The sequence below is a fragment of the Antedon bifida genome, chromosome 2 (genome assembly GCF_963402885.1).
Source record: "Antedon bifida chromosome 2, ecAntBifi1.1, whole genome shotgun sequence".
NCBI lineage: Eukaryota > Metazoa > Echinodermata > Crinoidea > Comatulida > Antedonidae > Antedon > Antedon bifida.
Genome location: NC_136227.1, coordinates 587,696 through 615,561, shown reverse-complemented (window position 1 = coordinate 615,561; position 27,866 = coordinate 587,696). Strand labels below are relative to the sequence as shown.

Sequence of the window (27,866 nt, the reverse complement as noted above, 5' to 3'; positions counted from 1 at the left end):
ATGGCAGAAGGTAGGGCGTGATCGAAGTTAATAAATTCATTTATTTTCAGTGTATTATATTTGCATTTGTGTAATATCATGTTGCAAAATAAATGTATGAATAATATATCCGTATATCGCTATTCGTTGAATGAAAATTAGTTCTAATGCTTACGTGAATGAACAAATTAAGCTAGGCTAGGCTCCGCTTCGAGTTTTCAGCATTTGCTGTGATACAAATCGGCGGAGACGTAACTTGCGATGCCGGAGTCGGTACGGCCTAGGTCGTTCTGCCTCGGTGAGATGTTAATTAGCTTGGCCTCGATCTTATCTATGATGGCTCTAGCGCACAATATATTTTTAGATATTCTGAAGTTATTAAAAAAAATTATGAACAGCATTATTTTACTTTAAATTAATGTTTTTCTAGTCTAATTAATAAAGCTAAAATTGTTATTATTAATAATATTTTAGCTTTGGGACAATCTTTTGATTGTATAAGCGCTTTATAAATCGAACAACATTACATTAGCTTAGGAGCGAGTGTGAGTGAGGTCTTTACGCTTCTAGTGAGGGCCCCATTTTATATTCCAGAGTTCTCAATAATTAATTTATAATTAATTTCATCAGTCTTGATAAATTTATCTATTCTAGGCCCTATTAAAGTATACTTTTAAAATAAAATAATTTATTTGACTACAGAAGCTGAAAAACTGAAGAAACACTTGGACCTGTTACGACAGGAATATGTGAAACTTCAACAACGATTGGTCGAAGTTGAGAAGAAATACAACATTGCCACCGCCGGTGCTTCTGGACCAGATGAAGACAATTTTATTTCCAGACTGTTGCGCACAGTAGCTGATCTTTTTGATAAAGATCTTTATAGGTAACAACAATTTATAATAACTTGATTTTAAGAAAGTGAATAAAAAGAAATAGTTTTTTGTTATTTTCTTCCTTTCTTTTTTTCATTATGCTTCTATTCATCATACATTTTCACCAATTCACAGGTTTTATCTAAACTATACTAGTGTCTATTAAAAAAAACCCATAAATTAAACATTGTAAAATATTGTATTAAAACTTAAGTGGTCAATGCAATATTCATTAATGTAATTGCTATTAACAGCTTCCCGTACTTAACATAGAAGCACTTTCATTTAAGTAAAAGTAAAGTCCATTTGGTAAAACGATGATAAAAAAGTAATTATTAAAGTTTACAATTATCCTGTATTTTACTGTCGTCTAGACACCTAAAACCGTAAATGGATGTTTAATCAAAAAAGTAATCAATCAAATGTTAAGATGTATGTCATACTGAATTAATCATCTTAGTACTCATATCATCCATCTTATTATTTCTATAATGTTGGCTTTAACAGCAAACTTTCATTTACAACCAAATACGTGATCGCCATGAATGATCATCATAATTACACAAAAAAAGTTGATAAAAAAATTCATCCGGATTGGCATATTTCTCTTCTTTGCATCTGTGATTTGGATGTACTGTTCAATCATCAAGGTTTCTTTTCTTTGCATCTGTGATTTGGATGTACAGTACTGTACAATCATCACGGTTTCTCTTCTTTGCATCTAGGATTTGCATGTACAGTACTGTACAATCATCAAATTTCTCTTTTCAATTTCATCTATGATTTGGATGTAGTGTACAATCATCAAGGTTTTATATATACTTTTCTCTTACTTTTCTTACAACCTGTGATGTGGATGTACAATTGATCAGTGGGTTCATAATATAGACTATATCATTTTTTTAAAAGTGACTAATGTTGAGCGTACTGACATTATAAACTATAAGTTCTAATTATATCTATTAAACTGACATCACTTTCTGTGCTAATTAATAAATGATATGCTTACTCACTCACTGTATTATGTTGGATTACATGCAATACTCATACTTTTATGAATGTAATTTCCAATACCTAAGTATCCACTTATTTCCATGAGCTTCAGTTAATAATTCAAGGTCACATGACAACATTTAGTTAACTGTAGAGCATAAAGGTCTTAATGCAATGATAGTTAGATTAATACATACACTTTAAACAGCTTAAATGTTAATCCCAGTCAATTGTATAGCAGATGATAGCTGATAAATACCTGTGAACTTGCTTTAAGAACCAATTAAACGGCTTTTAAATGCTGAGTGACAACTGAAAGTGTCTGTAAACATATTTTGTGTCCGATCCTGCCATCAAGTTAACACATTTATAATGATGATGACCAATTGTGTATTACAATTTCCAATGTACATCTGTGATGTGCCCAAATATGTAGTGATATACCCAAATATGGTAGTGATATGACATCATCATGAACATATATGGGCACATCACATTTTTGTCACATAAAGTTTGATAGTGTAGACAGAGCTTTACACTATAGACTACAGTACATTTAAATGTTCTCCCAAAAACCACTGACTTGTGCAACAGCATTGTCTCACTTACAGTTCTTCTCATTTTTAGTGATTTAACAATTGCAGTAGACGGCAAGGAGGTGAAAGCTCATCGGTTTGTGCTTGGAGCCAGAAGCAATAATTGGGGCGTGGCCAACTTGGCTGATGTGCAATCTTTAGATTTTACTGGTAAATTATAGATTTTTAATTTATTCAATTTATAAATATAATTTAAATGACAGTACAAATTGAAAATAATAGAAAATTGTGTAAGATCATCGGGTCAAATATATTGTAAATATAATGTGCTTTTTGTAGCAATTGCCTTTTGAATTAAACCGGTTGAATCTACAGTGTTCTATATTGCCTTTATAAAACTGGTAAATATGTAGCAACCAAAACATTGTTTTGTGTTATAACATGTACTTGCTACAGTCAACTCTCCCAATACTGGACACCTTTGGACTGGTCACCATTGGACTGGTCACCATTGGACTGGTCAACTGTAATATGTCTTTTCCAAAATATCTGCGATTTATTTTTAGTTTAAAATAATTTGGTACTTTGAACATTAAGAAAAGTTCTTATACTGTATTGTATTTTGTGGTATACATGCAAGTACAGTAATGCTTGTTAATAGAAGTAGGTTACAAGATTAATTATGTCATAGGCATTACTTGTTATTTTTGTAATGTGTTTTGATCAAACACGCCTATTTCTTACCATAATAGTGTGGTGAGGTGAGCCTTCAATCAGGGAGTGCGCATCCGGAAAAAAAGTTGTTCCCAGAACTTATAAAATGTCAATATATTAATTCCTTGTGTGGTTTGGAAATTTGTTTTTAACAGGATATTTTTAAACTAAATTGTGGCAAGGTGAGGCCTTACCGCAGGGAGTGGACTGCGCCTCCTTATGTTTCAATGTAATAAACGATTAAAAAAATTATGTGATCCCTAAACAAGGAATTATATAATTCTACTAGGGACCTAAAGCTAAAACTACTAAGAAATGATATTTTATAACAGTTTATCATGGTTGCAAGTATCAATATTATTAGGTGGGTCAGTAGTATCCCCAAGTATCATTATTAGGTGGGTCAGTAGTATCCCCAAGTATCATTATTAGGTGGGTCAGTAGTATCCCCAAGTATCATTATTAGGTGGGTCAGTAGTATCCCCCAACAAATAAATGTAAAGCTATGTTCCATGTCTGCTGTATTATAAAGTAACTTGACTTTCTGGTTGTCTCAAAGAGTCCATTGAAATGGGAGAGTTGACTGTACCAGAAAGAATTAGGCTACAAACAAAAACTAAACATCCCATACGGTATAGTGGGTCAAATATAAAAATAACATGATAAAAATAAATGACATTACTATTGTTAACTGTTGTAATTGGTTCACCACAGGTATTCCATATGATGTTGCAATGACTCTACTTAAATGGGTTTACACAGACCAAGTTGAGTTGCAACCAGATGACAACTTTATCCTGCAACTGATGAGTGCAGCCAGTACATTTGAACTTGATGTTTTGAGAGATAGGTATGAGTATTTATTTACACTTGAAGCTTTAATTGACAAACCCTAGTTCACTTGGCTTTTAATTGTTAATTACCAGTTCAGTAAGGTAGAAAACGGAATCAACAACAACATGAATTCTAAATACTGTATAACCTCCTTTAATAAAAGTATAATTTATTGTTAATGTAAGCATCTTCACATTTTAATTTTTTTTTTCTTTCAATTCAGCTGTAAATGTACACTATTTAAAAATTCAAACATTCTTTTTGACTAAAATTATATTTTTATTTGTAGATGTGAAAAAGCACTAATGTCGTCGGTAACCGTTCGTAATTGTATTAGATTCTATCAAACGGCAGAACAAATCGGTGCGTCATCTTTAAAAAATTATTGCTCAGAGCTGATATCTAGCCATTGGGTGAGTTTACTGTATTCTTAGCCTTATTTATTCATTCAAATTTCTGCTAAATATAAAACATTTTAAAGAACCTAGTACATCTTTTGAGATGAGTAGGGGGTTACCCCGGTGTACTAGTACACTCAGAGCCACTGTCACACACAGACATGAGGCGGGCCCCTTGATTGTCAGCATACGCTGTTTAAGGTCACCCTCTATAAATAAGGTGAAATTAAAATAGGAAAAATAAAATAAATAAATATAAGGCACGGAAACACCAAACAGGTGCTAAACAGTATGCTATAGTTGGTCAACCCAAAAGAGACAAATAAAAACAAATACTGTAGTTGGTTCTACAATTACATCTACAAGAAATTGAAAAAATATTGTAAAAAATGTGTTTTGAAATAAAGAATGAAGTACAGTAGTTTACTCTTAAAAGAACCTGAGTTACTTATTTTAATGATATTGAGTCATCTGCATAATAACTTCTTAACACAACAATCAGTTATTTATTAATTGTTGATGTTATAGTTTAATTTGTATAATCTTTACATGACCCACTTTTTATAATGATGTCATTGTCAAAATGGTTGAAATTAAAACTATTATTAGAATTATGTCTCAAATAATTGCATTTAATCCATTACCATAATAATAATATTATTTATACTCCCTGGATGAATGACAATATCTATATCCGTACAACATTATAAACAGAAACTCATTTGTTCACCATATTAATGTTTTTCAAGGCCCTTACAGTAATAATGGTAATTTGATTATTTTTTTTAGAGTATACAAATTAATGATAATTTAATAGTAAATATTTTGTTTTGTCAAGTGTGGGTTTGTCCCACTTTTATTATGATACTCTGTTATAAATATAATAATATATATATACAGTATAGTGTACATTTATATTTTTGTTAGCGTTTTTTTTCTCTCATTTATATGATACTGATATATTTGCCTTCATTTAAATTTTTAAAAATACAATTAATTAAAATATATAAATGACAATAAATAATAGTAAAAATAATCAAATTTTTACAACATAATTTTACTAAATTATAGAATGATTTCACGAGTGAAGACTTTGTGAGCATGACCGCACCCCTTTTATACAAGATGTTCAAGGCAAAGACGACGTACCCTCTACACACAGCCATCAGACATCGCAGAGAAGACGTCGTCTTCTTATACCTCATGGAGTTTGATGCTTTGGTAAACTATTTACAAGTCAGTCCATTGAACGGTGAAAAATAACGCACGAGAATGTTATCCTATAAAACAATTAATACATAATAATGTATTATAAACACAATAGCATAAGTATCCACACTATTTATTTATATTATAACTTATTCAAGTTATTTATCTAACAACCATTACAATTTGCGTTCTTTCTTGATGATTTGTTAAAAGGATGGAGTTATTTTTTGCCAACTTTTATATATAAGTTTATCATAATGTTTTTAACACGTGCATGTACACATACTAACTAAGCATACAGCATTTTTATGGTATATTATATACAGACAGACAGAAACATTTTTTAAAAATGTTATAAGATCATAAATTTAAAAGGTTTCTTCAATTTAATAATAAATGAACTAATTGCATGGCATTAAACTACACCCGTACTATTATAGTTCAAAATGTTATTGTCATGCTCAGCATATTACAGGCTTTATGCACCAAAAATATATAAAATGTGCCTACTACTTGATCTACAGTATAATCTATTTAAAGATGTTTGTCCTTTAATTAAGTATAGACTTAGATACCATAATTAGAAATAAGTAGATACTTATTTACTGCAATTACTATATTACATTTACTAGTTTTATATCATTAATTTGTATAGTTACCAGATAAACTTGATGAGTTAGATGACAAAGGTGATCTACCGCTAGACCTGGCATTATCTAGTAAACAAGAAAGTATTGCAATTGAACTCATAAAACATAAGGTGAATGTCAACAGAATGGATAACAAAGGCCATTGTTTACTACACAAAGCATTGTTAAGAGGTAAGAGCCTGGGCCTATTATTGTTGGTATATGGTATTAAGAGCATAAAACTTGGTCTATTTTTATGGAGTAAAAGCCATGCTTTTTACTTACTTCTGGTATATTAGGTACTGTTTTACTTGCTAAATAATTAAATTGTGTTTTTTTTTTTACTTTCTGTGGTTTGTGCTGTAATACTTACAATATTATTAAAGAACTGTATATTTTAATTTAATTTGGCACTCAAAAAAAACAAAAACCATTTGTATTGCGGTAAAAAAAAATAAACAAACATAACATAACATCAACAAACATAAAAAATATGTACTGTACAGTGTATATAAAAAAAAGAAAGAAAAAGGTACCATATTTACAAAGCAACAAAGAAAAAAAAGAAGAAACATTCTAACACAGTATTTCAATCTTTTTTTGATTTAATAGGAGATGAATTCTCAGCAACCTTTCTCATTCAAAACAATGCTAAACTAAACATAGTAAGTCAACAAGAACTTGAGACAGCTCTACATATCGTATCGTCATACAATCCTAATATCAACAGTACTGAGGTTATGACTGGTATGTTGAACATTGCTTCACTACTACTAGAGAAAGGATGTCAAGTTAATCTACAAGATAAACTGGGAAAGTAAGTTGATGTACTATGAATGACATTAAGTTCAATGAACATTACTGTGACCTCCATATACCTACAGTATGTTTATATTACATATATTTGTTATGCATGAGTGAAGAAGTTATAATGCAAAGTTATCGATCATTGCACACTCATATGGTTAGGCTTGATATTTATTTATTCTTTCTTTTGACTGGATTGCAGTGATGTAGTACTGCTTTTTCTAAATGGTCCAGATACAAGTTTAAAAGTAATTACACTAAGTTACGTAACAGATATCCAGAAAAAAATAAAACATATGTACATAATTTGATAAATACATACAGAAAAGTATAGCATACAGTCTTAAAACATAAATGGGCTTACTTTGATATAGATACTTGAAAAGATTCGAAAAAGAAATTAAGTCACGTTTTTGCAATGGTTTTATAAGTATGCCAATTTTTATTTCAATCCATCAAGTGAGCCCCTGGCTAAGAAAATTGAGGGCATTATGCAAAGTACTTTAGATTCCGTGGTTAAAAAACAGTTAAGCACCTTCTTCTTCTCATCTCCCTCAGGTGGGGTCCTTTTTAACACACTTAACAGTGTAAGGTAACTTTCCATAATTAAGCATGTAATCTAAGTCATGTACCTAATTTTAAGCTGCAGGCTAAAGGCTTGTGCCAAAGATAATGTATGCGAGCAACGTTAGAACTGATTCTGGGAAGTCCAACGAGAACCAGCATTTTGGTTTACATATTTGATGTATTACCTTCTGAAAATTACTAAAATCATAAATATTTTATTTTCTAAATTGCCTTTTAGAAAAATGCAATTTTTGCTGAATTAACAGTTTAGTAAAACCAGTGGCTTAACCGCTATAGTGTGTTCACAGTGTATTAACAAGATTTTGAAAGTAGTACAATTTACTATGTCTTCATTATATAGTGTACAAGTCATGTTGTGCATGTACCTGACATACATTTTATCTATACTTGCACTCTAACATTTAAAGGTTGATCATTTTACTTTAAAATAGACAAGTTCATTTCAGAGTGATAAATCTAAAAGATTATTCACCATTTTCTTGTGAAAGGTAACATTTTATTGTACAATATGTCATAGTGTGGTGTGTGAGCTTATTAGTATGGACTTACTACTCACTAAGTCACTCACTCACATTTCCATTAATGTTTAAACAGTAGTGAATCATCCTGTAACCATGAACTCTACCTGCTCTTCTCTCTACCTTAAAGCTTTCAAATTAAAATATTCTGTCATCTTTAAGTGTTAAATACCACATATTAATTTACATACAAAACTAATCTGACCTTTTTTTCACCTACCCTTTTTATCATTTTTGCAGCTCAGCACTTCATCGAAGTATTTCATCAAAGAACAAAGATGTTTTTAACTTATTACTATCAAATAGGCAGTAAGTAATTAAATATTAATGAATAGCATATAGAGATGGATCAATTAATTGAGTGGTTGATGTACTGTTCGATTCATTTATTAATAAGTTGGTAATTGATTGAATGGATTAGCTGATTGTTTGGTGATTGGCTATTTGATATTAAATTTATTGATTGATTGATTAAATTAATTGATTGGTTAAATTGATTGATTGGTTAAATTGATTGATTGATTAAATTGATTGATTGTTTTGAATTAATTAATTTATTGTTTTTGTATAGACTAAATTTAGATCTTAGGAATGTACAAGGAGAGACTCCATTATGGTTGGCCTTTGACTCATCAGATGAATATGGTGCAGACAGTTTTGCAGATAAACTTATTACAAGAGGATGTAGTCCTGATGCTGTTAACCCCAGTACAGGTAAACTAAACTACTAAGCTTCTGTTTCCACTGCCAAACAAATCAATGCTGTTAATCCCAGTACAGGTAAACTAAACTACTAAGCTTCTGTTTCCACTGCCAAACAAATCAATGCTGTTAATCCCAGTACAGGTAAACTAAACTACTAAGTAAACAATTCAAGTTGACTTTACCAGCAGTTGCAGCTTACTAACAATATGCTGTTGGTACTTATTGTAATAATAATGGTATTGACATACAGTTGGATGATAACTAAACCTGTTGATAACTATTCAGGGGAAATCTCTTTTAAGGGGACACTTTTTTGTGAAATGAATGAGTGGAATATATGTTTTAACACTATGGCCAACCTCTATTCGAGAGACACCCTTATTAAGGAGAACACCAGGAGAAGTACTGAAGGTGTCCCCTTCGTAGGGTTTTACTGTATCATATAATTACTAATTTATGTTCTTACAGGTAATTCCTTGCTGCATCTTGCTGCTCAAGTTAAGAATGAAACAGCTTGCTTATTTCTTGTCACACATGGTGCCTCATCAAGTATAGCCAATAATCAGGTATAAACACTTAGAGATAAAGAAATAAAATAAAACTATATTTATCAGGATATTATTAGAAGTAGATGAATGGAAAGCTACCATTAAACACCATTTGTTAGTTTCACTAAAGCTCTGTCTACACTATCAAACTTTATGTAACAAACACATGTGATGTACCCATATATGGACATGATGATGTCATATCAATACCATGTTTGGGCATATCTCTACCATATTTAGACGCATTTTTTTTATCAAACTAGTTTGATAGTGTAGACAGAGCTTTAAAATGCATATTACCGTCTTAAATTCGACTAAATATTCTTACATTGTATTTTATAGGGTGAAGTACCATTACATATTGCATCTAAGCAAGGTTTAGCCAACCTGGTTGCATTACTGCTCAAGAAAGGTGCAAACCCAAACACACAAACACTTCAGGATGTATCGTCAAGACTTGAGGACCTGAGCATTGAAGCAGATCGAGCAGATCTCATGACCGCATCTAAACAGACACCTCTACACATGGCTATTACACATCAACATGCTGACGTTGTTAGTGTGTTTTTGGAACACAGAGGTTAGTAATCATTTTTTATTTTACATTTTGACTTGATACGAAATCATGTATATATATATGTATATATATATTCAATTCATGTATTTAATAGCAAGTTCGTAAGATTCATTGGTTACACACTTTTTTTTTGTATTCACTGTATAATTGTATGTAAATCAAAATGTAAACCAACCAACCAAATTTCATTTGTACCCCGTTGTTAAAATGAATAATTTCATGGTAAAAGTATTTTTGCATATAAAATAATTTTGCATATTGATAAATACTTTTATTATTTTTTTAGCCACTGCACTGGATGCGCAAGATGGCTTGTTAATAATCCCAGACTTTAATATTTACGACAGCAATGAGCAAACAGTGTTAGGATTAGCCCTGTGGACTGGCTTACACACATTTGCTGCTCAGCTATTGGGCGGTGGTGCTAATATCAATCACATGACATCTGAGGGTACAACTCTTCTACACACTGCTATTTTACAACAGGATACAAAGAGCGCCCTCTTCCTTTTGGAGCATCAAGCCAAACTTGATATCAGGTAACCTTTTCTCGACCCACCATGTGACTACACAGCTATTGAGTCTAACAGTCATTTTGCAGAATAACTTTTTGTTAGTTGAGGTTTTCACAATGAAAGGGCTGAATTGGAAAAGTAATGATAATAATATGGATTCATATAGCGCACATATCGCTCAAGAGTTCTCAAGGCGCATTTAAAAAAAATGAATTTCAATAAAAAAATAAAGATTATCAGTAAATAATAATTACCCTAACAATGCTGCTTTGATATTCCATTTCAGAACAAAAGCCGGTGAAACTCCTCTTCAATTAGCCATCAGAAGACACTTACCAGTTGTAGTTGATGCTTTGTGTGTGAGAGGAGCAAACATGAATACCCCAGATGATGACGGTAACCCACCCCTATGGATGGCACTTGAGACAGGGCAAGAAGATGTCGCCTCAACTTTGGTATGAATTTTTAAATTTCAATTCAAACTAAATTTTATTTCACAAAATAAAAACAGTGAAATCTTCTTCAATAATAATAACAAAAAACTAAAATCTTGAGAAAATGAATAATATATACATTTTGTGAAGAAAATCAGAATGTTTTAAAGGCCAGAAATATTAAAATAAATATTGTTTAAATGCTTGTTGTTGCAGGTTCGCCATGGATGTGACACCACAAGCTGGGGTAAAGGACCTGAAGACTGTCAACAGACATTGCTACACAGAGCTATAGATGAAAACAATGAAGCGGTTGCATGTTTTCTTATTAGAAGGTGACACATCCATCAATTATTATAAATATATCTTTAGTACTTAGTAGTTATAGTTTACTTAGCTTTGTCGTCACCATTGACATTCATACCACTTGCATAAAGGCAGCGGTTTTTATAAACTCACCCAAAATAAAACATTACTAGAAGAATATTTTTTGAAGTTTTTAAAAGCTCTGTCTACACTATCTAACTTTATCTGAAAAAAAAGTGATGTGCCCAAATATGGTAGTGATATGCCTAAATATGATCATAATATGACATCATCATGTCCATGTACACATCACATTTTTTTGTTTTTGTCACATAAAGTTTGATAGTGTAGACTTGGCTTAACAAGATGTTTATTTTTTATTACAATAATTTGTATTCTTGTTTTTACAGTCAATGTGATGTAAATAGTCCGCGTAGACCAGGTCCAAATGGTGAAGGCTCTGATATCTGTATGGATGCACAAGGACCTCTACACCAGGCTTGTCAGTGGGGGCTGGAAGAGGTGGTTCAATGTCTTGTAGAATTTCAGGTTGATGTCAACGCCAAGGTAATGTTGGTACATTTCAATTCAGTCCCTAAACAACAATTATTTATTTATAAGTAGAGCAATGTATCAGTCACTTTAAGTGTTTAAATGTTTTAAGAATTTTACAAAAAAAAAGTAAGTATATATGTTAATTAACTATTAAAAAATAAAAGCTAAAATATGTATGTAAGCATATTTAAAAACACAATGTCAATGGAAAAGAAATGTACTACATAACAATGTTAAGAGAAATACTGTATATAGAAATAAATAGTAGGATGAACCCAGTACAAAAAAAATGTTTTAATAATGTACAAGTTGTTATTTTTTAACAGGATGCAGATGGCCAGACACCTCTTCATATCGCAATAACAAACCAGCATCCAATCATCATTGGTCTTCTCATGTCACACCCCTTGCTTGACCTGACGCTGCGAGACAAATCCGGTTTGACCCCGTTTGCAGCTGCAATGACGCACAAGAATAACAAAGCTGCACAGGCTATATTGGACAGAGAGCCAAGGGCTGCGGAACAGGTCAGTATATTCAATTCACCAATCAAAAATATTTATTTTTTACATTTTCTGATTTCCAGAAATTTTAGAGTTTAGAATTTTCTAGAACCTAGATTAATTGTTTACTAAATATCAACCATTTTATTTCAGGTTGACAACAAAGGCAGGAATTTCTTGCACGTAGCTGTTCAAAATTCTGACATAGAAAGTGTACTGTTTCTAATTAGTATCCGTGCAAATGTGAATTCACGACTGCAAGACCACTCGGCTTTTTCTCCGCTGCACCTGGCAGTGCAAGCAGGATCAGAAATCATTGTCCGTAACTTGGTGAGTAACTTATAGATTGTACAGACAGTGGTTGTAACTAATGTGAAAATGTGACAATGGTTCGAATGTGACAGTGATTGTAACAAATCTGACAGTGATTGTGACAAATGTGACAATGATTCCAATGTGACAATGATTGTGACAAATGTGACAATGATTCCAATGTGACAGTGATTGTGACAATGATTCCAATGTGACAATGATTGTGACAAATCTGACAATGATTCCAATGTGACAATGAATGTAACAAATCTGACAATGATTGTGACAAATGTGACAAATTTCATTACAGTTGTTAGCTGGTGCACAGGTGAATGACCTGAACAGTCAGAATCAAACATCTCTTCACATGGCGTGTGAGGTGGATCAGCCTAGTCTTTGTAGTGTTCTCATTGACAACTCTATCAATGTAGATGCTCTAGATACTAATGGAAATAATGGTAAACAAACTTCTTTTTTTTTGTTATTTCATAAAAATAATAGAAACTTCTTGTGAGGCCACTTAATTATCAACTTTTGTTCTTTTTGGTTATCACTTTTTGTAAACAAAGTTAAATGTGTTAAATTCTAATATATAGAAAAAAGAAATGTTTAAAAAAGTTTGTTTTTTAACCTTGTTTATTGAGGTGAGGGTGACCCAAACTGCATATTCTGACAATTTAAGGTGCCCTCACAAATAAAGCTTAAATAGTTTATATTGTTTCTTTATTTTTGATATTCTATTCTTTTTTATTTATCTATTTTTATTTATTATATCTTATGATATTGTTCATAAATAATACATTATTGAATATGTAACTTTTATTTTGCCTATAGCGCTTCACACTGCTGTTTATCATGGTAATTTAAACTGCATCAGGGTACTTCTAACTGAATCATCAATCAATGCTGAAGCCGTTAATTTAAAGTAAGTCAAAACTTAGTACCTTTAAGATTTAAACAACAAACTAATTGAGTTGATTGTGGAGTGCTTAGGAGATTATGGACGTAGCCTAGGATTTGTGCATGACTTTTTATATATTTGCCAAGAAAAATTTCTATTATTATTTTATATTATGGTAATGGACAAATAAAGCTTTTCAGTATTTTTTCTAACAGCAGTTTACTTAAAAGTGTGTTCAGAATAGAATGTGATCTGAATCTAGTAATTTGTATTCATATAGATGTAGCTGTGCCTTCTATTGACTTCTGGCTCTGGTATGTGTAAATAAATGTATATAGTGACCAATGCCCTTGATTTCCTGAGCATTTTTATCCAAATTTGTATTCATGAGAATGTAACTATGTCAGAGAGTGCCTTATGCCTCTGTTTCGTCCAAGTAATTTCAAATAGTGAACCCAAGCCCTTAGGGGTCAACATTCTCTCCTGTAGCACTTTTTTATCCTAATTTGTATTCATGAGAATGTAACTATGTCAAAGAGTGCCTTAAGCCTCTGTTTCGTCCAAGTAATTTCAAATAGTGAACCCAAGCCCTTAGGGGTCAACATTCTCTCCTGTAGCACTTTTTTATCCTAATTTGTATTCATGAGAATGTAACTATGTTTGTGTTTGCCATAGTGGCCTTAAAGGTAAATACATGTTGGGTCCTACAGCACTCTCTCATGCGCAATTGTAGGTCATGCTTCAGTGTATATTTTATAAGTTTATTTTCAGTGCCTCAAAGCTTTTATTGAATTCATTGACGTTTTATTGATTAACAACACTGTAGTAGTGTAGATTAGTTTTTATAAGCAAGGTGATTCCAATTTAAATACTTGTCCTTTACAACAAATATATCAAAACAAATGAAATATTTCATTTCATTTCACATTTATTCAATTAATGAAAACTTAAACGATGTAAAAAATATAAACAAATAAAGATATCAGTAATTAGGATCAGACTTAGAGGCCAAGGCCTGTCTCAGAAAGACCCAACAAAACATATAACAAATAGCATCGTATTTAAATTATCTATTCAATTTTGGATAGCCTTATGAAATAAAGTCATTTTTAACCCATACTTCTCCACTAATGGTACCAAATGCGCAATCTTTTTAGCATTAACAATGCATGTTTTATTCAATTTCCAAATTAATATCTTAAGTTATTGAGAGCTTGTTGTGTAGTTATGTCATTTACAGGTAAGAGGTGCTATTGATTCTTTTTTCTCACTCCAGATTACAGACGCCAATGCATATATTAGGGCAGTATGGTAGGGAAAATGCTGCAGCAATATTTGATTTATTCAAAGAATGTATGCCAACATACCCAGTTGAAAAACAAAATGTGGATGGCAACACAGGTAATAAGGCTCTTTTATTCATTTGTTAGTAGGTAGCAGCCTTTTCAGCAGCATTTGATTGGTTATAGCTATGGTATTGTTTGTACAGTCAACTTTCCCTATACCAGACACCCTTGGGCTGGCCCAAATTTGTCTGGTATTTGGAATGTGTTTTAATATAAATTTTTCAGAGAGTCCGGTATTGGGAAAGTAGGCTGTACCTCAACTACTGGTGTATAGTTTTTTTCTAGACTGCGTATGCTTGTGTTGATCCCCTCAACTCAATTGGATCTATCGCACCATGACTCTAACAACATATGCCTGTAACAGTTTAAAAAACATTTATAAACTTTTTATTTATCCAATCTTATTAGAGTACAGTATGTGCCGCTGATTTTGAGCTTTTAAATGTTAACAGTGGCAGTGGTATATACATTGCTAACACTGCAATACCTGGATGAATGTTACTTTGTTTCATTATCTTAGTACTGATTCTTGCTTATCAGAACGGCGGCAATACTGGGGTATAGTTGTTTTCTAGAATGCGTATGTTTGTGTTGATTCCATCAATTCAATTGGATATGTAGACCTGTGACTCTTTTAACGACATATGCCTGTAACAGTGGATTCTGGATTTGAACATGAACAACACAAACAATAAAACATACATACAATACACATGCTATATTGCTAGCACTGCAGTAGCTGGATGAATGTGACTTTGTTTCATTATCTTAGTATTGATGCTAGCTTACCAAAACGGCAATAGTGGTTTATGTAGAGCAATAGTGAGGTCTGGAGCCAGTCTAGGAACATTGAATAAACAAGGCCAATCTATATTCAATATGCCTGTAGCTACTAAACAACTTCTTTTCAGAATGCTTGGTGAGTATCATCATTTCAGTCATTGTTTGTGGTACTTATATATATATATTTGTTGTGTCTTTTATATTTTGCAATGTACATAATGTATTATGATATACTTTATTGTTAAATACTTTTTCAGCCTTGTTTTTTGTATCATACCACTTAAGCTTAACGGTTGAGTGAGAGAGATAGAGATATATTCTTTGTATGGCAAACTATAATATATTATGAAATACTTACTGTACATGCTCTTTTTTCCCATATAGGCCTAAAGGTTTAGTAAAATAACAGTTAAGTTTAGAAAAACAAATAATAGTCTTTTTGTATCACACCACTTTAGCTTAATGGTTGGGTGAAGAGAGATGAAGTTTTGCTATTATAGGCCTAAAGGTTTAGTAAAACAACAATTAAGAATAGAAAAATGACATGCATTCCCTAAATAATAAGCTTTTTGTATCACACCACTTTAGCTTAATGGTTGGGTGAAGAGAGATGAAGTTTTGCTATTATAGGCCTAAAGGTTTAGTAAAACAACAATTAAGAATAGAAAAATGACATGCATTCCCTAAATAATAAGCTTTTTGTATCACACCACTTAAAACCTTAATGCTTGAGTGAACATTGAGTGGTATGATTTAGTTCAATTCACATTTATTCAGCAATAGATATTTACATTGTTACATACAATAGATCTTACAGAGAAGAGTTTATTGTCTAGTCAGTGTGCAGATCCAGATATTATACATAGAGGGGGTAATAGGTATAAAACAGAACACGGATAAGAACAGATATTAATAACAATATGATATGCTATTCAGAATTGAATAAATTGTGTGGTGATAAAATTGTATTATATTATGGTTTATGTCAGAATCCTCATGTATAGACATAATTGTCAAGATAAATTTATGCTATGTCTTTGGGAATTTAATAGTTAATTAAGCATAAATTACTGTATATAATATAAGGTGTTGCAGTAATTCAATCTATATTTGGCTATTTTTGTTTTGATTTTCCAGATATGTTATCAAAAGAACCAACATGGTCTGAAAGTGAAGTATGTCAAGAGTGCTCTATAAAATTTGGAATAAAAACAAGAAAACATCACTGGTAACAACTTATTTGGAATTTGTCAGAAATCCCTCTGAAATGCTTAATAAAATAATGACAACATTAACAAAACATGTTTTTCTTTTCTTTTCAGTCGTCATTGTGGTCGTGTCTTGTGCTCCAAGTGCTCATCTAAGATGGTACCAATCGTTAAGTATGAGTTGACCAAACCTGTGCGCGTCTGTGATGTGTGTTTTGATGTCATATCCCTGGGTGGTGTATCCTAGGCTTCCTGTCAATATCTCCCACTTGCTAATGTGTGCTTTTATGCCATGAACCTGGGTATCCTAGGGCCTTCTAGGCTTACATTGTTGTCATTTCCCTGGGTGCTATATCCTAGGGCCTTCTAGGCTTACGTTGTCATTTCCCTGGGTTGTGTATCCTAGAGTCTTCTAGGCTTACGTTGTCATTTCCCTGGGTGCTATATCCTAGGGCCTTCTAGGCTTACGTTGTCATTTCCCTTGGTGGTGTATCCTAGAGTCTTCTAGGCTTACGTTGTCGACATTTCCCTTGGGTTGTGTAACCAAGGCCAACTTGGTGCTTAATGCTTCAGAAATGACTGGGAAATGGTGGTGTATCCTAAACCCACTTTGGGCTAACCTATTATTGGTGCATCTTATTGATTAGTCCGCATTAAGTAAAGCTAGGCTATGGTAGTGTGTTTTAGACCCACTGGGTCTTAGTGTTGGTGCTTTATTAGTAACCTTGGCTAAGGTAGTGTATTCTAGATACATTTGGGCATACTGTATAGTTTAACAATTTAGAATATTATAGAAAGCTTGTTTTTTCTATAATAATGTATTCAGTATGTAATAATTCAGATGGTCTAATTTAACTCAACTTCTCTCTGCTAGATTTAGGGGTAAGAGGTCAGTATGGTCATTACATGTTTGACCATCTATCTAGTACAGTCAACTCTCCCAATACCGGACACCTTTGGGCTGGCCTAATATGTCTGTTTTTCTGGAAAATCTGTTATTTGGAATGCATTTTTAATGGTAAAAATGAATTTGGGATCTTTTGAACCTCAAGAAAAGTCTGGTTTTGGGAGAGTTTCTGGTTTTCAGAAAGATAAAGTAAACTCATTATTATTCATTTTGTAATTCAAATATTGATTATAACTGCTATATCCAGTATGTATATATTGTGTAACGGAAAATTTACCAACAGTAGTGGAAAAAACGTTATGAAAATTCTTCCATTTGGTGCTTTCATGTACTGTATAAGTACGATTGGATAACTTGTTTTACCCTCAATCAGTCTGGTAGAACACTATTCATATTAACACAGCATCTTGTTGAGAATATTAATAACTTTATGTGACAACAAAATGTGACGATGCCTGTATATGAAAATGGTGATGTCATATCACTACCATATTTGGGCACATCACACTTTTTTTGTCAAACTGGTTTGATAGTGTAGACAGAGATTTAAGTCATAGATTGACAAATAAGGACCAAGAAATTTTATTAAAATTGTAAATATCAAAGAAAAGCTAATTTGTGAGAAAGGAGCATGAGGTTAAGGTTAACTCGATATTTTGTTTTTCTATTAGAACAAATGGTGGTTTATTGTTTGAACAAACTGACAACAATTCTGTATCATATAGGTGATGCATTATCATTGTATTTAACAAACAACAGATTTTTGTTGTATTTTATTTTGTATAATATATCTATCTGTTATAAAAATAGTTTAATATTAATACCTTTTTAGCGTATTAACAATTTGTGCAATTGGTAATGGACATTCTCAAAGTCTTCAGCCGTTTAATGTGGGTTTTCAATGCCTACATATCTTGTATAATTTGAGGGCAGAATAGCAGTTTTTAGTACAAATGCCTTATATACAAAACACATACAGTACTTTTAATACGATAGTCATTATTATTGATTTGATTGCAAGCAGCTAAAGTGACCTACTCACAGTTTTATCTGTAAAATATCTTCATATTTGCCAACGTACAGTTAATTAATGATACATTTTACATTTAATTTAATTACTAAAAATATAATAGACTTGTAATAAAAATGTCATAATGATGCAAAACCAACATATTGTTTAATTCTTCCACTGGTAGTAGATTTTTTTCTTAGCTTCCAAGGGCCCCTCCCCCTTTTTTTTTAATTCTTTGATCTGCCATTGCTTGGTTTTACTATATATTATTATTAGTTTATTAATATAAATAGTTGTGTATTTTAGATATTTGACCAAATATTAAATTAGTAAAAAAGAGAAGCTATCATACAAATGCAAAGAACATTTGAATCACAGTACAGTATTCTTCCTATACTTGGAAATCCAATATTTGTTAATTTGTATTATTATTATTATTATTGGACATCTACAGTAATTACTCAAAGACAGTTCTTTGAGCCTCAAACCATAATACTTTTCTACTTTTTTTTAATAGAATAAACTAAGAAACGTGTTGAAATAAACACTAATAAACTTGAAAATTCATTATTTCAATTTTTCAAGAATTGTTTAAATTCTGTCAAAAATAGACTTTTTAGTGTGTTTTATACCATGAAGAAATGTGTATGATTATACATAATGCATGTCAATAATAGGACACGTTTATACCTGTATATTATATTACTCACAATATAGAATGCATGTTAATGCCTGAATATCATATCATGAGGAAAGTATTATTCTATTTTCCCATATATTTATTGAACAATAAAATGAGTTTGATTACCAATAGCGAGTGTGCTTGATTGCTAATATTGTACTTAATAGGAGAACCCATATGAACAAGGGGACATCTTATATCATCAAGTGTTCCCTTGGGTGTGTCACGGAAAAGTACTTGCTTAATAACGGTGTCCGAAATCAAAGAACCACATACTAATGAATTATTAGAGTATAAACACTTTTATTTTGATAAATTTTGTTTCTAGATTAATGTGATGTACACCTCATTAGAAGTGTTTCCTTTGTTGGTTACTTAGTAACATGTCACTAGAGGTCATCACCAATAGTTACGTTTCCTGCAATTGAACTTGCTGTACAACTTCCTCTGGGATATCCCAATTACACTCGGCTATCTATTATTCACTAGAAAAGCACAGGAGTTGTCGATTGTAACAAACTTGAAAAAGTAAATCAGAATCAGGAAAATCACCCTTCTGTGTGACCTTCTCTTCCCCTCTTCTGTGTGACCTTCTCTACCCCTCTCCTGTGTGACCTCTCTCACTCTCTTTGTGTAACCTCTCCCCCTCCCCTGTGTGACCCTCCCCCCCCCCCCCCCCTCTGTTGTGACCAATTGCACTGTTTTCTGGTTTGAACCTCTGTTATACAGTATTGTATCTGGTTTTTTTTGCATAATAAAATCATTTAGCCACTCCTTAATCCTGAACAGCGAGCTAGGGTTCTAAATTACGAATACACTTCCTTATCCAATTATCCTTGTGTACTTCACTATCTACTTTCAATTTCTATGAACTATCACTTTCAACTGAGGTTAATTGCTTGTTATATATGTTATATCAAATGTTTTGTAGTTCAATTTGTATTATTTATTGATGCAAAACCTATTAGTTTATTAAAATAATAGAAAATATTTAACCTTTTCATAATGGGTAGGGCCTTTGGTGTATTGATTTGTGTTTGGAACTTTCATATACCTTCTAATAATATATTTATTGTTTTAGCGAAATCATTCTTTAATATAGTGTCTTATGTTATATTCTACACTAATTTATAAAGGAAGACACAAATCACGAGTCTAAACAGGTAATTGATGACTGCCATTAGCCAAGAAAGGAAGTGAGTGTTGAATGTATGACTTGTCACATCAAGGTACAGTGTGTTACATCACATCCACAGAGCATTTACTGTGGTGGACATCTTTGACTTGTCACATCAAGGCATGGTATGTTACATCATTCAGCATTTACTGTGGCAGGTATCTAGAGAGGAGCTTGTCAAAGACCACACCCAGGGTTGGATTCTAATGAAACGTAGGCACCCGCTTACTATGCGACATTAAAACATTGACCAGTGTGTTTATAGGAAATTGGTTTTAATGACAAACTAGCCACCATACATACATAATTTGCTTTTATACTGTATAGTAGCAGTATAGTCTACCTGTGGTACAGTGGTATACTGTACTATCTACTTGTGGTATTCAATTCCGATACAGTTTTAACTCATGCACAGTGGTTTATATTTATTTATATTAATTTTGGCAAACAAACAAATGGTTTTATTGTTCTAAGAAGTGACAAAAGAGGCCAAAAGCTGATTATTGGGACTTTCCTTACATACCCCATGTAGGCCTATGTGAACTGTATTTCCATTATTTTTAGTTAAACTACTACTAGGACATACTAAAACAAACATACATTTTTTTCAATAGAAAAGTAGACTTTTATTTACTGTTATAAGCATGCCTCTATAACAATTTACAAATGTGGTCCAATGCATACAGTCCAGGTATATTGTACATCATCAGTTATTACTGCTGAATAATATAATGTCATTTTATATAATATATTTTTGTTTTATTTAGCTGCTTCTTTAATCTTACTTCATAGCATTCTCAAACTTGTTCAATTACTATTTTTAACAATTGATCACCACCCTGTCATTCTGTACAGTTTAATAATTTTTCTTCTGTATGAATAATTGTAAATGTCCATGTTATACAAAGCATGCAATATCTACAACTCCTTTCATACTGTCATATTATTTTAACATTTACAGACAACATTGGCCTCATTCAAGCCCTGTTCACACTTAGTTATTTACCTGAGTAAGTTGGTTCTTACCCACCAAAGTTAGCGATTTTAAACTGTGCCCATGAAACCATCCTACTGTACTCGGAACTTAATATAGAGAGCTTTTGAAACAGTTCAACGGGCAGCAGAAGTTTTCTTGTATCCGCATGCACACAGTAAATTGCACACTCGGTCACACATTGGCGTATCACCTGTTTCAAAAACTCCCTAATAACTAAGCTTGGACAGGGCCTATTTGTTATCTATATTAATAAATGGTTTAACAAAATTAATGTTTTTATTACATGCAAGGACACATACTATGTACTGTCAGTGTTTTACTATAATTCACTCTACTAAATGATTACAACATCAAGGTGTGAAGAACACGCTTTCAATTTATCAATACAAACTGGTCTGTATAAATTGGTATTTTGAATCTGGTGACAAACATGCATTTGAACAAATAAAGTTTTAATAAATAATGGATGGAAAATAATTAGAAATAAAATGTCCCATTTACTTGAATGTCAAAATTATATTTTGTACACTTTCAATTAAAGAACCCTTCCCTACAATTTGTGACGTTTTGTAAAAATAATACATATACAGTATATACTTTAAAAACATTAAAACAGGTCATTCCTTGTCTTAAATGTACGTTTTATGGTAAATTATGATAAAAAGTGAGAAACAATGCACTAAAAATGTAGGGAAGGGGTCTTTAAATAAAAATTACCTATTTCACCGCCTATCAAAATTCTGGAGTTTACTACACCAACAAACACAAACCAGTCTGTTGCCAGGCTATTTGAAAGGGGTATCAGATTTTTGGAGCATTATATTTGGCAATTACACTGGATGAGTATGTTTCATTGAACCAATGGTTCAGTGACAATTGGCAAAATACTTAACATTTTTTTTTATAGAAAAACAAATTGTGTACAACGTGTATCAACTGAATAACTTTACATTTAATAAATTCAAACTATAATCAATAATTTGGTTTCATGTAGAATTACTATCATTGGGGTCCAGCGTGCGCCTGTGTCTAGTTTCATTCACCATACGCACAATAAATACCCCAAAATCTTGATGTAATTCTGCAAATGACCGCGCTCGTTTTTCGCTATCAATATACATATTCTGTTGGGGTCTGGTCACGGTTGACGGAGCAGAACGTGAGAACGGATTGTTCTTTTTGATCTTCGATGAAGCAGCGCTCAATCGACTAGGTGCACGTATTTGCGGTGTATCCACTACAGGAACATTTTCGTACGAGACAGGTTTTGTCCTTCCTTCAGGAAGTTCCTCGTATTCTGATTCTCGTGAACTTGACGTGCCTGAAGACATCGTATCACTAATGGCGGCATCATCATCTATTGGATTCCAAATATCGTAGGCAGGATTATTGTACCTGGACGGACCACTGACCGGTTCATGTTCGGAGTTACGGTTACTGTGAAATGGACTTTTACGAGGAGCACCGGTATGTGCAAGCGATTCTGTTTTTCCTTTATCGTAAATGCTCACAGCAGAGCTTGAGGGAAGCGGCATTGGATTGTCCCGTATTTCATCCAAACTTCCTGTACTGTGGCTGTGAACGTCGGATAACCGTGCCCCGTTCACGCTGCTCTCACTGTCTTGGCGTGACGGGGTGTACTGGCTGTATCGATGCGACTGTCGTGCCGCAGCAATGTTACTATCGTTGTGAGATAGTTCATCCAGTTGTCGCTGTAATTCAATGACCATTGCTTTCATATACTCATAACTAGCACATGATAATACTTTCATCCAGGACTCCATCTCATCCTGTGTATTTGCACCCAAAGTGTAAGACCGCACACCTTCTCCCGGAAAAGATATCTGGAACATATTGTTATCGTCTAAGTCTGCTAATTCTATTCTACATCCTTCTAATATTATCAACCCAAGTGGTTCTTTATCACCTTTCTTGTCGAAGTAAAATAATAAATTGCCCTTCAGGACAAAAAATCGCCTTTGAAAACGGCTCGAGTCACCTTTTTTGTTCAATATTCCTTCCTTATCAACAGGCGAGTTACATGAGGCAAAATACGCCACATTGCGCTCATTTAAACGCATCTTAGCACTTTTCGACATCGTGAAAATGAATGAGCAAACAATTAACGTTATTTTTCCATGAATAAACACAGCATAAGTCTAATAATAGACATCATTTGACAGGAATACCTAGCCTGATTTTTACAGAAAGTTCTTCCGGCGATTTCAATCTTCAATTACAACTTTATCAGTCATGCGCAATGCCCTTTAACATAGTGTATTGCTCCATTTTTATAAAGGGTGTAGATTTATAATTTTTTTTTTTAACTGTTTCAAAAAATGTACTATAAGCAGTAATGGTAACTAATATACATTATATTGTTAATTAAAATATATATAAATAAATTTAGGTCTACTTTGTGTTTACAGGAGCACTACTTGACTAAAAAATCAATACAACCTTGTTTACCAATGGAAGAACCAGAAATTGAAGGACAACAAACATCTCGTGTGTAAATAAACACAAGTCAGGGCATGTCGCGTGTCAGTAGTGGCCTTTAAATTGTGTTATAGTTATACAGAAAAACATTTTATCTAAGTTATAATGTCTTCATCTAAGGTAACTGACTATTTTTCCGTGAAAAAAGGCCATGAATCAAAGTTACCAAAGAAAACAAAATCTCAAGTAAAGCATGTACCGAAAATAACAGGTATTTTTTATTTTAATTTCTAGGCCTAGCTAGGCCAATTTGTTAGTATTCATAAACAAAACGAACACAGACTAAGAGTGACACACATAGCACAGTGAGTAGTCTACAGTGTAGTAGTAGGCCTAGGCCTCTGCAACCGGGGTTTCTACTTCAATACTACTCTATCCTAGGCCTAGTAGTATAATATAATAATCAAAACAAGGTATGCTTGTTGTTTATATTATATATTTTTTAAGGAACCAAATGGATAAAATGTATGTAAAATATTTTAATTAATAACATTATAACTTAATAAGTAAGCCTTTTGTAATCTGATGAATTGTGTTTATTTATTTATATTATAAATACTGAATTATTTAATATTTATACTTTAACTTAATTAATTGCAGAATCACAACAAACAGACAGTAACAAACATGCAGAAAAATTGCGTCAAAAACAACTGAACGTGCTGAGGACATTTGACATGAAGTGGGAGTATGGCCCATGTGTGGGTCAGTAGAATAATAAAACCTTGTCTTTTGTTTTCAGTGTTATACTAACGTTTCGTTCCCATTAGGACACAACACAAGTGCGTAGACCCAACGCAAGCTTGTTGACCAATGACAAGCGACAGTTTGAAACATCCATTGATTGTGATTAGTCAAATCACTTGCATTGTGTCTATGTCCTAGTGGGAACCAAGCTTACGTAAAATGGTGGATCTCCATACATTTAATAAAAATATATTACTAATGCATATAATAGGCATACTCTTAATGCTCATTAAAACATTGTGTTTTTTAATTAACATTTTTATTCAGGTGTGAGCAGGTTGGAGAGATGGCAGCATGCTGATCAACACAACTTAAACCCACCAATTGCTATTAAAAAATTGATTGAAGATCATAGTAATGATGAAGAGTATACCCAGTGGTGAGTATTATCTGATTTGAAATCATTTGAATTATATGTTATTGCATGTAGTTAGATCATCATTATTTAGCAAGAACATATTTAGCGGTAGGTCAGTAAGAAGAAAATTATTTATTTAAAAATTGTTTTATTTTCTTTAAAAGCGTGTGGAATAGCTATGAATTATAACACTGACAGTGGAAAAGGAATAATGCAGAACAATTTTTCAACCAAAATCATTGCTGGTACATAGATATGGTGGAATTTCCAATCTATTCCACTTGTAATTCAACAGATACCAGTTTAATTTTGTACACAGACAGACAGGCAGACCCAACAAAGGTCAACTTAGGAAACATTTGACAAAATAATGTAAAAAAAAAATAAATAATTATCTGAATTCTCCAGTCAAAAATGTGGCTTTTAATATTTATATTAAAAGCCACATTTTTGATTGGAGAATTCAGATTCCTTTTCTATTTTTCCAGACACAGCCCATGTTCACTGTTAATATTTTATGAGATAAAATTGATTATAATTTTAAACCAAACAATTTTTTATAGCATTTTTGTATTTTATATTATTATATAACATACTTAATATTAAATTAGAGTGTACTGTTAATGTAGTATGCCATAGTAGTAGGTTAGATATTAAAAAATCTTTAGCCAGAGTTTGTAGTGATAATAATAGGGGTTTGGGTTTAAATAATGTTTTTGTTTTGTTAGTAATAATCTAACTGCTCTTTTTTAAATTAACAATTTTATTTTACCAAGTTTGCATACATATAAAGTAAAATTTTAATTTTTAAAATGGATATGTAAATGCAATTATGATACGATATAAATTGATGTTTGTAATATGCTTCACAGTATTATAAAATATAGTTTATAACAAATCCGTATGTTTTGTATTTGTTTGTGAGAAATGTTTCACAAAAATGAAGTACAGCATTACCAAAACTTATTTATTGACTTTTTAATGAAAAACATCTAAAATTATTATATATTTTACTATGGTTTATACTTCTTAACATTTCGTATCAAAGGGTTTGATTCTGGTATGGTAATACTGTTACTGTAATTGGCTACTTTGTTTGAATGTTGTTTTACTGTATCTCCGGTGCCAGAGTTACTACCAGTCATCATTGTGTTCTCTTTACACTGATGCAGTACAATACTTTGATGGTTATCTCCTCTTGTTGGAACATTTGTTTTTAAACCAGTGTGATTTGTAATCTATAGGCTTATGTCCATATTGCACTTACATCAATGAGAATGAAGGTAATAATCAATAGCCATTGAAAAGGCTGCAAATCCAGCACAACCAAAAATACCTGGTTTGAGTCCAGCTGAAAAGAAAACAAATCAGCATTATTAATGACACTATTTTGGAGATTCATTCTTCTTGAAGTTGCAAGTTTTAAAACGATAATATTTCTGAAACAGCAGTAGAACCCCTCATTTATTTTGAATCGGCATTTATTTATCATACGCCATCTAGAACACTCTGTCAGAGTTAGAGATTAAATTTTTATATATATATATATTTTGGACACCAGGGGACATTGATATTAAGGAGACACTTTGCAAAATATGTTTTAAGTATCCCTTTAATCTACTGTACCATCATACCTCTCAAACCAATAGCTCCTCCTGTAACACATCCAGCTATTGGGCTGTTCTTCCAGTCACTTTGTCCACGATGCTGAAAATAACAACAAACATTTTATTATTTTACATAGGAAACGATGAAGAATGGAATGAATTTTATTTTCTATAAATTCAGTTTATTCAATTATTTACTATTTTCAAAAGTACAGTACAAAAGTTAAGTTTTATGAAATTAATGTACATTATATTACTACAGTAGTTTCCAACATTTTATAAGACAAATCTACTTGAACATTAAAAATGTAAGTTCTTACTGATTCAACAAGGCATTCAACTCCTGCAAACATTGCACCAATTACTGCAAAATTCTTTGCGTGAAAAAAACTCTTCTTTCCCATATCTTTCAAGACATCTCTTGCTCGTTGTTTTGCTAATTTGTCGGGGTCGACTGGATCTACACTGGCTGCAAATAGTCCGATTGCTGCTCCTAAACCAAATCCTAGTTTTTTTAAAAATGGGGGGAAAAACTTTAATGTTTAATAATACAGTAATTATCATTATATTAAAACAGTAACAATTACAAGCCACATGGATTTAAAATGTAAAATCATAAACAAGCCAAATGCTCTATGTATTGTATATTTTCATTGTTATTAATAATATTAATTATATAGAGTTTAATACTATAAGAAGTGAACAAGGCCAGACATCTTCCGTACGATAAGAAAGTTGTAAACTGACCTAAAACACAACTGATGACTGTTTTGAATGTACAACTTTCAAAAACACCCTCCACTAACAATTCATTTTTCTGTTTAAATGGATGTGGAATTCCAAATGTTCTAATTTCGGAGCTTGTCTTATTCTTATTTGCTCCTAGCAGCTGATCCATTAAGTTTAGCGTCGAAAAGGGTATATCAGACACTTTATTATCTGATAATTCACCAACATTAATCGTTTTCTCACTTTCCATGGGGGCTGCCATCTTGAATTTTAATTTTATTGAACAGGAACTGTGAGGGCGCAATGGGATTTGATTTCCAGAGATCTATCAAACAACTGAGGGCGCAGGAGGACAAAACATAGTCAGAGAGCCCT

The 27,866-nt window shown here is 32.2% G+C and overlaps 4 protein-coding genes across 4 annotated transcripts; 2 read left to right on the top strand and 2 right to left on the bottom strand.

Moving 5' to 3' along the window:
* Positions 1 to 19,509, top strand: LOC144835232 (rabankyrin-5-like). The gene is made up of 24 exons (XM_078690284.1): positions 1 to 10; positions 682 to 868; positions 2,478 to 2,596; positions 3,815 to 3,950; positions 4,224 to 4,347; positions 5,404 to 5,553; positions 6,197 to 6,362; positions 6,783 to 6,987; positions 8,324 to 8,392; positions 8,655 to 8,797; positions 9,257 to 9,354; positions 9,679 to 9,916; positions 10,200 to 10,452; positions 10,715 to 10,883; positions 11,079 to 11,197; positions 11,579 to 11,735; positions 12,050 to 12,250; positions 12,380 to 12,556; positions 12,849 to 12,996; positions 13,373 to 13,463; positions 14,716 to 14,840; positions 15,558 to 15,704; positions 16,706 to 16,796; positions 16,891 to 19,509. The coding sequence occupies exons 1-24, from the start codon at positions 1 to 3 to the stop codon at positions 17,021 to 17,023; spliced, it is 3,456 nt and encodes a 1,151-aa protein (XP_078546410.1). The 3' UTR covers positions 17,024 to 19,509.
* Positions 19,510 to 20,906: 1,397 nt separating this feature from the next.
* On the bottom strand, positions 20,907 to 23,770 carry LOC144835243 (uncharacterized). The gene is made up of 2 exons (XM_078690298.1): positions 21,755 to 23,770; positions 20,907 to 21,637 (listed from the first exon to the last, which is right to left on the bottom strand). Exon 1 carries the CDS (start codon positions 23,648 to 23,650, stop codon positions 22,538 to 22,540), a length of 1,113 nt encoding a protein of 370 aa, XP_078546424.1. The 5' UTR covers positions 23,651 to 23,770; the 3' UTR covers positions 20,907 to 21,637; positions 21,755 to 22,537.
* Positions 23,771 to 24,086: 316 nt separating this feature from the next.
* LOC144835249 (DNA polymerase delta subunit 4-like) lies at positions 24,087 to 26,027 on the top strand. The gene is made up of 4 exons (XM_078690307.1): positions 24,087 to 24,261; positions 24,651 to 24,755; positions 25,065 to 25,176; positions 25,320 to 26,027. Exons 1-4 carry the CDS (start codon positions 24,156 to 24,158, stop codon positions 25,342 to 25,344), a joined length of 348 nt encoding a protein of 115 aa, XP_078546433.1. The 5' UTR covers positions 24,087 to 24,155; the 3' UTR covers positions 25,345 to 26,027.
* An 82-nt stretch (positions 26,028 to 26,109) lies between these two features.
* LOC144835247 (mitochondrial import inner membrane translocase subunit Tim22-like) lies at positions 26,110 to 27,754 on the bottom strand. Its single transcript, XM_078690305.1, has 4 exons — positions 27,510 to 27,754; positions 27,083 to 27,267; positions 26,790 to 26,862; positions 26,110 to 26,506 (listed from the first exon to the last, which is right to left on the bottom strand). Exons 1-4 carry the CDS (start codon positions 27,751 to 27,753, stop codon positions 26,424 to 26,426), a joined length of 585 nt encoding a protein of 194 aa, XP_078546431.1. The 5' UTR covers position 27,754; the 3' UTR covers positions 26,110 to 26,423.
* Positions 27,755 to 27,866: the final 112 nt, after the last annotated feature.